Source organism: Glycine max, chromosome 11 (assembly GCF_000004515.6).
Source record: "Glycine max cultivar Williams 82 chromosome 11, Glycine_max_v4.0, whole genome shotgun sequence".
NCBI classification, from domain to species: Eukaryota; Viridiplantae; Streptophyta; class Magnoliopsida; order Fabales; family Fabaceae; genus Glycine; species Glycine max.
The window spans coordinates 12,006,387-12,019,254 of NC_038247.2; the positions used below are offsets into that span (position 1 = coordinate 12,006,387).

General features: G+C 34.4%; 1 protein-coding gene across 1 annotated transcript in view; it reads left to right on the top strand.

Annotated features, from left to right (window-relative positions):
* Positions 1-6,989, top strand: part of LOC100800603 (beta-glucosidase 42) — a 34,373-nt gene extending 27,384 nt beyond the window's left edge. Inside the window, exons 12-13 of the mRNA XM_003538013.4 lie at positions 317-425; positions 6,517-6,989. Coding sequence (XP_003538061.1) covers positions 317-425; positions 6,517-6,712 — 305 coding nt within the window. The 3' untranslated portion in view covers positions 6,713-6,989. The remainder of the gene's footprint in view (positions 1-316; positions 426-6,516) is intronic.
* Positions 6,990-12,868: the final 5,879 nt, after the last annotated feature.

The window sequence follows — 12,868 nt, forward strand, 5'->3', positions numbered from 1 at the left end:
TTGATACCAATTGATAAGAACCTTGAGAGTCTCCCACCACAATGCCTATCTATAATGATACGAGAGCGCAAGTCTATATTATAAACCCCACATCAAAATCCAATACCTTTGCTCTAATATGGAATTAAAGGAAAGTACAGAAAAAAAAAAAGCTCTCCAAATTATATGGAAAAGTAACAAACTTAAGTAGAAAAAACACAAGTGGAGAGAGGTTCACAGAGAAACCACAATGATAGTTCTATCCAGTATACGTATGTGCAAATCCATTATGAAATTGTTCTCTTCTATGATCTGAGGCCGGATTTCCATTTGGCAGGTATGGATGATGAAGATAATGATAACTTGCCGTTACATGAGATGCTAGATGACAAACTGAGAGTTCGCTATTTCAAAGGATATCTTGCGTCAGTTGCTCAGGCTATAAAGTGAGTTTGCCACTTTCTACATAGGCTTCTTTGGCAAAATAATCTGAAAACTAATTGGAACTTGATAGCTGAAACATGAAAAGTTAATTTATTAAATTATAATTTTTCGGTAAAATTAACTGTCGAAGTAGATAAAAAATATAAAATGATAAAAAATTAATAAAATCATGATTTATTTAAAGAGAAATTAGATAAATATTTTAAGGATAAAAATGAAAGAAATTATTAAAAACTAGAAGGTAAAAACTAACGTTTTAAAAAATGTTACTTTAAATAATATTTCAAAAAACTTTAGAAATTACTAAAACAAATATATTTACCGAATAGTCAAACAAGTTTTTCAACTAGTAAAAATAAATTAGAAATTAACTGAAATGTCTTGTCGACCATAATCATACACACAATATGCTTGAATTAAACCTTTTTTTATTTCACCAATTAATGATAAATCTGGTCGTGCATCTCTCCTTTTTTACTTAATATTGGTATGCCATTTTGGTTTTTTGCATTTATGTTTTAATTTTTGTCTTGTCTGTATGGATATGAAGTTAATGCATTTATTTTTTCTTGTCAAGTTTGACCTAAGTTATGCGTGTCTTTCACTGTATCGGTATACCTTTGAGGAGTTAATGATTGATAGAAAGTTTAGCACACAAGAAATTAATCGCCCGCCGCATTGATATTAAAATTATTTGTAATTTCTTTATATATCCTTTATCTCTTTCGTTTATTATCTTCCCAAGTTCTAAAATAATATTGATTAATTGATTAACATTTACATATTTTTTTGTTATGAGATTTTTGTTGGAAAGGATCAAGATTTCTTGGTAGTATTTTGGAAAAGATTGAACACGGGAGAAAGAGAGTGAATAACAGAAAATAACAACGTCTGGAAAACAGGAATTAAGCCCCAAAAATCACACACATATGACCAGGGTTTACATGCTGTTTTGATACACTAAGTAAGGCTTAACCATAGTTAGTTAACAACTCAACTATTATGGCTAACCTCTAATACATTTCACAGACTAACAAAATTGGACAATTACATTTGAATTACACTATTTTTAACACACCACCTTAATTCAAATCTGTCAATTTGTGCATCCCAATTTTGTTCTTCATTTCTTCAAGTCTTTTAGGCTTCAAAGCTTTGGTTAGCATATCTGCAAACTGCTCCTCAGTTCTGCAATGCTCAAGTGCTAGTTTGTTCTTGTTAACTTGGTCACGAAGAAAATGATATTTTACCTCTATATGCTTATTGCGTCCATGAGCTATTGGATGCTTAGCAAGGTGTATGGCTGATTTGTTATCAATCCTGAGCTTCATTACATTACTGCACTTGATGTTAAGCTCTTCCAGTAACATTCCTAGCCAAAGGGCTTGGCTTGCCCCAAAAGCAGCTTCACAACTAGATAATGGCACCACCTCTTGTTTTTTTGAACACCATGATATAGGAGCATTTCCAAGCATGAACATGTACCCGAATGTGCTCTTTCTATCACCGACATCTCCACTCCAATCTGCATCTGTGTAGCCAACAATTTCTATCTCAGAATTTTATTTTGCTACAGGAAACATAATTCCACATTCTAGTGTGCCCTTCACATATCTAAGAATTCTCTTAGCTGCAAGTAGATGATCCTTGCAAGGTTTCTTCATGAATCTACTAACCAAGCCAACTCCATAGGTGATATCTGGCCTAGAATTACACAAATATCTCAATGAGCCAATGAGTTGCCTATATAGTGTTGAATCAACCAAGTTTGTGTCTTCACCAGTAGACAGTTTTATTCCTGGTTCACAAGGAGTAGTAGCAGAATTGCAATCAAGCATATTGAACCTTTTCAATATATCAGTTGCATATTTCTTTTGGTGAAGGAATATGCCACTCTTAGTTGTCACAAATTCCATACCTAGGAAATAAGCTATTTTGCCTATATTAGACATTTCAAACTCATCCATCATTTCCTTCTTAAACCTGTCAATCTCTTGTTTGCTATCACTAGTGACAAGAAGATCATCCACATACAAGCATAGCATCACTACACCAGTTACTCCACAGTCCTTCAAGTACACTCCATGTTCAGTGGTGCATTTCAGAAACTTTTGCTTCTGCAGAAATCCATCAATCCTCTTATTCCAAGCTCGTGGAGCTTGCTTTAAGCCATATAGGGCTTTGTTCAGCTTCATTACCCTATCTTTCATGCCTATCTTCTCATAGCCAGGTGGTTGCCTTGTGTATACTTCTTCTTCTAATGGACCATTGAGAAAAGCATACTTCACATCTAGCTGACTCACTGTCCATTTCCTCATGCTAGCAATTGCAACTATGAGTCTCACAATTTCAATTCTAGCTACAGGGGCATATACTTAATTGAAATCAAGACCAGACTTTTGCAAGAAACCTTTTGCAACTAGCCTTGCCTTATACTTGGCAATTTCACCAGATGGCTTGACTTTGGTTTTGAAAACCAACCTCACTTCTATGGCTTTCTTATTACTTGGTAAATTCACCATTTTCCAAGTGTTGTTTTTCTAAATTGATCTCAGTTCTTCTTCCATGGTCTTTCTCCAATGTGGACTAGCTAGTGCCTCTTCAAGTGAAACTAGTTTTGCTTCTGCTAAGAGCACTAAGTTCATCAATTCACCATTAATATTGATAGCAGCATCAGGAAAGACATCATAGTCTTGAAATCTCACTGGTGGAGATATCTGTCTTAGTGACCTTCTCAAAGGTACAACCCCAATCACATCTAGTCCATCATTCACATTTTGCTCATCATTCACATTGCTCATTGTCAATCTGAACTTCATCCTGTATTTCTTCTCCTCCCAGTTCAACTTCTAGTGTTTCATTGGTTTGTCTTTCCATACCAATGTTCCAGTTCCATTCCTTTGTCTCATCCACAATCACATCATTACTTATCACAATTGTCTTGCTCAAGGGATCAAAAAGTTTATAGGCCCCAGTACTGTGATAACCTACCAAGATCATAGTTTGAGCCCTTGAGTCTAGTTTTCTTCTATTCTGTTTAGGAACATGCCTATAACAGAGTGAGCTAAATACCTTGAAGTGTTTCACACTAGGCTTGAGTTCACTCCAAGCTTCTTCTGGTGTCAAACTGTCAAGCCTCTTCGTAGGACATCTATTCAAGATGTGAGCAGTTGTGGATACTGCCTCTGCCCTTAAATCATGTGGAAGATGCTTCTCTCTCAGCATGCATCTAACCATATTCAGCACTGTTCTATTCCTTCTCTCAGCAGTTCCATTGTGTTGAGGAGTGTATGGAGCCATTACCTCATGAATTATTCCTTCTTCCTTGGAGAAATTCTCAAATTCAAGTGAAGTGTACTCTCCTCCACCATCAGTTCTAAGCATCTTAATTGAACAACCAGATTGCTTTTCAACTAGTAACTTGAATGATTTAAATGTTACAAATACTTCACTCTTTCTTTGTAACAGGTAAACCCACATTTTCTTTGTAAAGTCATCTATAAAAGAAACAAAATACAAGTTACTTCCATGAGATTTGATTTCAAATGGGCCACACACATCAGAGTGAATCACTGCAAGCTTCTCTTTGGCCCTAGTTGGAACTGCTGCATTGTAAGCCTTACTTGGTTGTTTTCCTTCACAGCATCTACCACACACTTGCCTTGGTACTTCAATTGAAGGTAGTCCCACAACCATGTTCTTCTTCTGCAGCTTGTTTAGGTTGTTGAAGTTCAAATGTCCAAGTCTTCTATGCAACTTCCACATACTGTCATTGCTTTGAGCAGTCAAACACTTCTGCTCAATGGTGCTCACACCCACCTTGAATGTTCTGTTCTTAGACATAACAACTTTCAAGACACATTCCCATTAGAATCAGCTACTTCCATGTGTTCTCCTTCCATATGCATTGAGAATCCTTTCTCTAGCAATTGTCCCAAGCTTAGCAGATTGCTTTCCATGTTAGGAACATATAGGACATCACTGATAATCACCTTGCTCCCATCTACTCTTCTTATGGCCACCTTGCCAATTCCTTTAGCCATTACTGACCTGCCATCACCAAATTTGATGCTTCTTTTCACTGTTTCATCAATTTCACAGAACCAATCTTTATGTCCTGTCATATGGTTTGAACAACCAGTGTCCAAATACCACCATTCCTCATTGCCTGTTTCACTGTTAACAGTGGCCATTAACATCATTGCTTCTTCATCATTAGAGTCACGCGCGAGTTGTGCTTCTTCACCCCTCTTCCTAGGCACTTTAGGATTATTGCACTCATCTGCATAATGGCCATACTTTTGATAATTATAGTACTGAATATGCTCCTTTGATTTCTTCTTTCTCTTTCCATTGTTTTCTCCTTCTTTCTCTTGATTCTCACTTGTAGAACCCTTGTTTTCTTGTTTGTTATACTTCCACTTGCCTTTCCCTTTCTTATTCTTCCAAGAATCACCACCACCTTTCTTCTGATTTTTAGCAAATAAGGCTTTCTCGAAATCCTTCTCCTCTTTCTTGATACCTTCTCTATTCTTCATCTTTAACTCATGTGCTTCCAAAGAATCCAGTAATTGCTCCAATTTCAACGTTTTTAGGTCCTTTGATTGTTCAATTGCAGAGATAATATGATCAAAGTTTGGTGTTAAGCCAGTGAGTACCTTTGCAACCTTCATCGAATCGGTCACCACCTCACCACAACTCTTCATTTGGTTTGCAAGAATCACCAACCTGTTTATGAATTGCGCCACCGTTTCGTTTGATTCCATCTGAAGCAAACCTAGTTGACGCCGGAGTGCCATCAATCTCACCTTCTTGGTTTGCTTGTCACTGGCGTAAGTTGTAGCCAACACATCCCATGCTTCATTGGCCGTCTCATGGTCAATGATTTTCTCCAGGACATTTGAATCCACACATTGATGAATTAGAAAGATCGCTTTATCATCTTTCTTGATCTGTTCACGGTGAGTTACCCTGTGTGCCTCCGTGGGATTCATCTCTAATGGTGTGACGTCGGTGCTTATGATATCAAGCATGCCTTGATATCTGAATACCACCTTCATTTGCGCCGTTCACCTCTCATAGTTGGTTCCATCGAAGATTGGTAGCTTCGCTGGGATTTGGTCGTTGTTCTTCAACATCGTCATTGTTCCCCGCTGTACGCCATCGTGGATCGTGTAGCTCTGGTGCCAATTGTTGGAAAGGATCAAGATTTCTTGGTAGTATTTTGGAAAAGATTGAACAAGGGAGAAAGAGAGTGAATAACAGAAAATAGTAACTTCTGGAAAACAGGAATTAGGCCACAAAAATCACACACATATGACTAGGGTTTACATGCTGTTTTTATACACTAAGGCTTAACCATAGTTAGTTAACAACCCAACTATTATGGCTAACCTCTAATGCATTTCACATACTTACAAAATTGGACAATTACATTTGAATTATACTATTTTTAACAATTTGTTTTGCCATGTTAAAGAATTTAGTCTCCATTTTGTTTTTGAGATATAAATTATGCTTGTATTATTTTTTTTATCATTTGTAGAATTTAGTCATGTTTATATAAATTTCTATTTTTTATATATGTATTTTTTAAAAGAAATTATTAACATACTCGTATCCTAGATTTTGAAAAATATCATATAATTTACAAGTATCCGGTACTGTACCTTTATTCATGCAACTTAGCACCAGCGCAACAACGGGTAAAAAGTAAAAGGCTTGAATATATTTTGATACTTTTAATTTAGTGTTTTTTTTTCATTTTTGTCTCTCTAAATTTTTTTTTTGTTTTTGTTTTAGTTTTAATAAAATTTGTTTCATCCTTAAAGTGTTTTAAATAGGATTTGAATAGTAAAGCGTACTTTGAATAATGAAAAAATATTATTTAAAGAATACTTTAAGATTTAAAAACAAAGTAAATACATTTTATAAGAATTAAAACAAAAAAAAATAATTATAGAGACAAATGAAAAAAATGTGAAATGGCAAGAATAAAAAATATATTTAAACAAGAAAAACGTTTGACCTTGAAGACAGAATGAGAATGAGTCCAAACATACCTAATTAGTTGTGTATGATTTGAATGCACAGGGATGGAGCAGATGTAAGGGGATACTTTGCGTGGTCATTACTAGACAACTTTGAATGGGCTCAAGGTTATACAAAACGCTTTGGATTGGTCTATGTAGATTATAAAAATGGGCTCAGCAGGCACCCCAAGTCTTCTGCATATTGGTTTTCACGGTTTCTGAAAGCTGGTGAAAACAAGAAGGGTAAAGAAGAGTAGCTTACTTTCTTCATTATGTGTCTTTCCATACCAGATACAAGGAATAAAATAAAGTAAGCACAGAATTCCACCTTTATCAGTACTTGGAAGCTTTGTATGGGCTATAATGCCATTTCTCTACATTTTTCTCACTATCGAATTTCATTCCCAAATTGTGTGAAAACTCTGTTCCATCATATTTATTTGTTTTGCCTGTTAATCTGTGTCGCACCACAAATTAGACAACGTTGAATTTTGATGTACCACGTTGCTTGTGTAATACATTTTCTAAGTTTAATTCCGAGTAATTTAGTATTTTTTTTATGCTTACAAAATTATTTTTGTTTTTTTTTTCTTGTAAATTATGTTTATTTTATTTTTAGTCTTTAAGGTACTTTAAATAATATTTTTTTATTATTTAAAGTGTTATTTAAAGTGTCTTAAAGACTAAAAATAAAACAAACATAATTTATAAGAATTAAAAACAAAAAATCTAAGAAATCATGACTGGAGTTAATTAGATAAAAAAAATAAATTTATAAATTTCTTAATTTTTAATAAATTTTAGCATATGAGGAGTTTTAAAAAGAATGTGTTAGAATATAATACTACTATTTTTTATTATTATTTTCAGTGGGTTCATAACGTGATTTTTGTTCAAGAATTTTGATAATTTTATGTGAGGTTGAGATTACAATTTTGACATCACGTCATACAATGAATTCATTTATTACATCCAGCACTAAGAATATTAAACACAATCTTAAAGCCAAATCATTATTACTGCGAATCAAAAAACGTGATTCCATGAAGCGTCTGTTATAGCGAATCAAAAAAGCACCTAGCGAAAGGCATAGCTCTCCCTAACCATGTAACTTTTCGAAGTTTATCACCTGCTATATATTTTAGTATATACAAATACAGCCCATAAACTAAAGACCACAACTTATTCAGACTCATTCTGAATCCAAAAAATGAAGTTCGCGACTAACTCTCGAAATTGCTCATCCTCCCCATGACCGCATCCTCCCGGCACATCCTTTATATTGTCACATGAAGGTGTAAGGTAATTGCAGCAGCCACAAAATTTCTTGAAGCAACCATGCCCCCAAAGAAAGTTGAGACTGAAGTGACAAATATACTACAAAAGAAGAGTTGAATTGTGTTTTCAAAAACTTTTTTTTTTTTATCTTATATGAATATAAAGAGTATTTTCAAGAGTTCAAAAAGAGGTAGTTCAGAATGAAGAATTATTCTGAGTTCAGAATGAAAATGCAAGTAGTTTATGAAAAAAAAGTTTTCACAGTTTAGAGCTCTATTTAGAAAGAGTTATCAAGTTATAAAAGATTTGATAAAAATGTTTAGTTTTAGGAAGCTTTATAAAAAGGTTTTTTGCCTTAGTGATTACTTAACAACCAACAGAGAAGTTAAACACAAAAACAATGTAGAGGAAGAAGGAAGATGATGCATAGTGATTTTTATATTGGTTCACCCCAACCTTGGACTATGTCCAGTCCTCACTCTTCAAAATGAAATTTTACTAACAAAATCAGTAACTGTTAGATCAGCAAATCACTGGATTTCAACAACTTGTCAGCAATCCCATTAGACTTCACACCTAGCCACTGCTAGACCGATAACACCATTGGTTACAACCTTTGCCAATCAATTGTTGGACTTTCAACAACAAAGGATTTCTATGTTTTGATTGCATAAATACATATTTCTCCTCACAAGAGGGTTTCCACTCAAGAAATTTCAACATCTCACTTCTATCTATGATCTATATTAGTTCACAAGCTTTTACAGAAGTCGATCACTCTCTATTGAGAGGGTTGAAGCAATAATAGTAGAATTCTCACATAGAGATATTGACTCAAGTTTTTCTCACTTGGAAGGCTTTAACTTAGCTTTAGGATCCTCCTTGTTGATCTCTTAAAGCTTCAAAGAAGACCATTGAAGTGGAGCCTACTCAATTGACAAACTTCTAGAGGAAGCAAAAAAAAAAAAAAAGAAGACAATTGTCAACCTATGATAGCTTGTAGGTTTATTCTGAGGTTCTTATTTCGAGGAATCTTTTTTGATGAGCATTCTAAAGGTACAATGAATTAGTGATTCTAATGTTAGCTGAGAAAGGATCCATATGGAAGTAGATCCTTGTGATGAAGTTCAACTCATATGGCTTTATGAAGTAACACATCTTCACATCATAAAGCATTATGAAGTAGATTGTTTCATAAAAAGAAAGTGAAGGTACTGCTAGTGTGTTAGTGTTTTGTCCAAGGTTAGATTGCATAATATTTTCAGTCTTCCATTTCGATGTTCCACATCATATCTTCTCATGTAAAGTTTCAACTTTCAACTTGGTTGTATCTTCTAATGCAATTAGCATTCACTTTCTAATGTGTCATTAATGTGTATGGCAACATATGGAAAGTGATGCTATCAACCATAGTCTTTTGATGTGTGGCAAAATATGGAAGACATGATATTATCCTTGAAGTGTTGTTTGAACCATTCTAAAGTTCAAACTTCAAACTTAAGATCTTCATCGATTTGATATAGACTCTAATGCAACTTCATTCTGATGTTGGATGCTCTTTTTGTAATCTTTGATACAACTTCTATGTAAGATCTTGTTATCTTGCATTTTTTCAAAGATAAAGTATTCAGAAGGAAGCATTCTTCATCATGGAGATGTGCTTCAAGGGATCTTCTATGTCCTTTACTCTTGACAATCAGTTTGAGACAACCTTTCTAAGAACCTTAGAATACATGTACATATCTACTTTTTAAAAAGTTTAACACTAAAACACTTAAGCATAATGTTAGTCATCCCATAAAATTCATCATCCTTATAATTTACATTGCTAATGGGTTTTCATAATTAAAACTAGGGATGTGGATTCAACAATCTCCCTTGTTTTGATGATGACAAACCCTTAGGAACAAATTTGAAGAGTGACAATACCTTTTTGAATCTTTCAGTTTTAACTCTCCCCAAGAGTATGCATCAATTTTGTTTCTTACCAATTAGTGGGGAAGCTCCCCTTCAATTTATGCATTATGAGAATGATTAAAAAATTTAAACAACACACAATCATAATGTAGAAATTGAAACAAATACACAGAAAGGTATAACCATTCAAATAGTTTTTCACTAATCAATAGGATCATACAAAGGAGATTTCGATAGATATCATCAACCAACAAAAAATATATAAATAAGCACATGGTCGTATAAAAATTGATCTATTCCCCAACCACTCTGTCCTAAACTTCTTCCCCTTTGTCATCAAGCAAAAAACAAATAGGGATGAATAAAGGGTGACCATTAGTCATGCTTGTTAGGAGAGGAATTTTCTAAGGATGAGGAAGAGGAAGACATAGTGGTTGCTCTTGGTGGTGGTAGGGGCTCGTGCTACATGGGGGAAACTTCAGAAATCAAGGCAAGTTTGGCCTTGTCAGAAACCAATTCCTCAAAGTGGAGGAATCTCTCAAAGAACTAATTAAGAGTCTTTCGAAGTTGATCAACATTGGAGAAAAACAAATTCTGGACAAAACTGATTTTTTTGACTTGCTTCTCCATTGATTTCAACTTACTTTCTATTGACCTAGCAAAGTGTTCATTAGTAGGTGGAAGAGAGGGAGTATAAACACGAGGAACCTCCTCCCCAACCTTAGAAAGTTTTGTAGTAGTTGTCTCATAGGGGAAAGAAGGAAATATAATGGAAATGGCTGAGGGTTCACCATAAAGGGGAGCAAGGCCACAAGAATTCTTCACAGAGGTGTCAAAAAGAGGAGAGTTGAAGAATTTCTTCATGTTTTCAGTGTTGAAGAAGGAATCCTTCACTGACCCAATAAGGATTTTCTCACCATTTGCAACCTTTGGTTCATTCTGAGCAATCACTACAATAGCTTCAAACTTTTCTACCTTCTCAAAAGGCTCTTCTTCTTTCTCATCTTCCTCTTTCTCAAAGCAGGAATTAGCAATCCTCAGCTTGGCCAAACCATCAACAATTGTCTCAACATTTGGACCTTTTAGAGCTTGTTAAGCTATTTCAGTATTCTGAATATCAGCGGCCTCCACACCCTCAAAAGGTGTATTTCCTTATTTGAGCTTCTGCATTCTGAGCTTCACCATCCTCATTCTGAGCAGATTGATCACCTTCATTAGTTGTTGCCACTTCATTCTGAGGCTCAAAATGGTCTTCTTCATCCTTCATATCTTCCTCAGGAAGGTCCTTTGAAGCTTCGTGACTCCAAATTATATGCCTACACTCTATGAAGGTGTTTACCTTGAAATTTGCTTAAACTCTTTGTAGTGGTGAAGGGGTGCCACTATAGTCACACTTGTGTTATGTGGGATTGTTGGAATTTGCAAGGTATTGGAACACTAGACCTTTATTTTATTCCGTGATAAACCATAATTTGAGTGATATTTTATGTGAGTTTTTGTGCCATTTCATGTATTTTCTTGGTAGAACTCATGTTTGGACATTAGTTTTTACCTTGCAGAAGTACAATCGCTCAGTGAAGTCGAAAAGTTGAAAAATGTACAATTTCATAAAGATCTGATGCTATTTTCACTTGATAATGTTTGTGGTACATTGACCATAGTCATGGTCAACATTAGGAGGGTCATGATCAGTTTGCAACATCCCAAAACATCACAACTTTTGACAATGATTGTGGTCAATCATGAAGGCCTTCATCATTTCACAACATCTCAAGCTTCAACATTAGGATTTCAATAATGATAATGGTGGATATTACCATGGCCATAGCGATCTTAATTAAGGAAACTATCTTTAGGAGTCTAATTAAAGTAATTATCTTTAGGGATCTAATCAAAATATTTATCTATAGTGCACCTCATTAAAGTAATTATCTTTAGAGATCATATTAGAATATTTATCTATAGTGTGCCTAATTAAAGTAATTATCTTTAAAGATCATATCAAAATATATATCTATAATGTGCCTAATTAAAGTAACTATCTTTATGAGTCTACCAATAAGAAGTTGAAGTCTATACTTACGAGATTGGAAATTCATTATTTAGTGTACGTTTTTTAAAGCTTTGAGAGTGTTTTAAGAGTTTTTGAGGCGTGGACAACATCGTGAGGAACAATCATGATCATTGTTCCTTCCTTGTATGTCTATGCTAATTTCTTCTAGGCTTTCTAGTTTTGCTTTTACCATGAGCAACTAGTCTCTCCTAGTTCAGAGGTTATGATGTAACTATCCAATTGTACTCCTTCCCTTGTTCTTAATGAAATTCCTCAATGTTTTATGTTAATTAATTCTCTACCTTATTGTTATTGTTAATTTAGACTTCATCAATCTTAACTTAATCGAATATACAATGATGATCATCCACGTGTATTTGGTGGATCTAGGTAGTGAATGTTTTATACCAAAATGCATGATCAAACTATTTGAGTAATCTCCAATAGATTGGTTTATCTTTAAATTAGTCAACTCTTGGCTTTATTTTATCCTTTGCCTTCAATTGACATATTCATGATCATTGGAGTATTGACTTTAAGAATTAGCAATTAACTTGGTGGTAGGAATTTCATAGGAATAGGCTGGGGGAAATTTGCTACTAGTGAATCAGAATCCTCAGTCGCTTTTAATATGACTCAAATTTCTCGTTTATCTGATTTTACTTACTTTCTTATAAAAACAAAAATAAAAAATAATTCTACTTCCTTTTAATATTCCTTCCAACTATTTAGTTTAATAATTTTAGCTATTGGGGAACACAACTAGTTCCTTGGGTATGATATCCAAGCTTAGGTCCATTGTTACTACTGCGTAGGATACACTTGTCCTTGTGCAAATATATTTTACGCATCAAGTTTCTGGCATCGTTGTCGAGGACTGGTTGTGGAGTTCCCAGGTAGTTTAATTTTGTTAAGCCAAACAGTTTTGTTCATAAAAATTCTTTTATTATTTATTTATTTTTCTTCAATTTTTGCTTTATTTTTATTTTTTTATTTTTCATTGCACTTGATCTTCTCCTCTGTTTAGTGTATGCAAACTAGGTCCCAAAAATCATGAAAGGGGGCGTCAACCAAATAGAGAAAGATGAATCCTAAACTGAGTTGGGAAGACAGATGCAAGCATTGGCGTCATGTGTTCCCATGCTCAAATGCCCATCAACACACC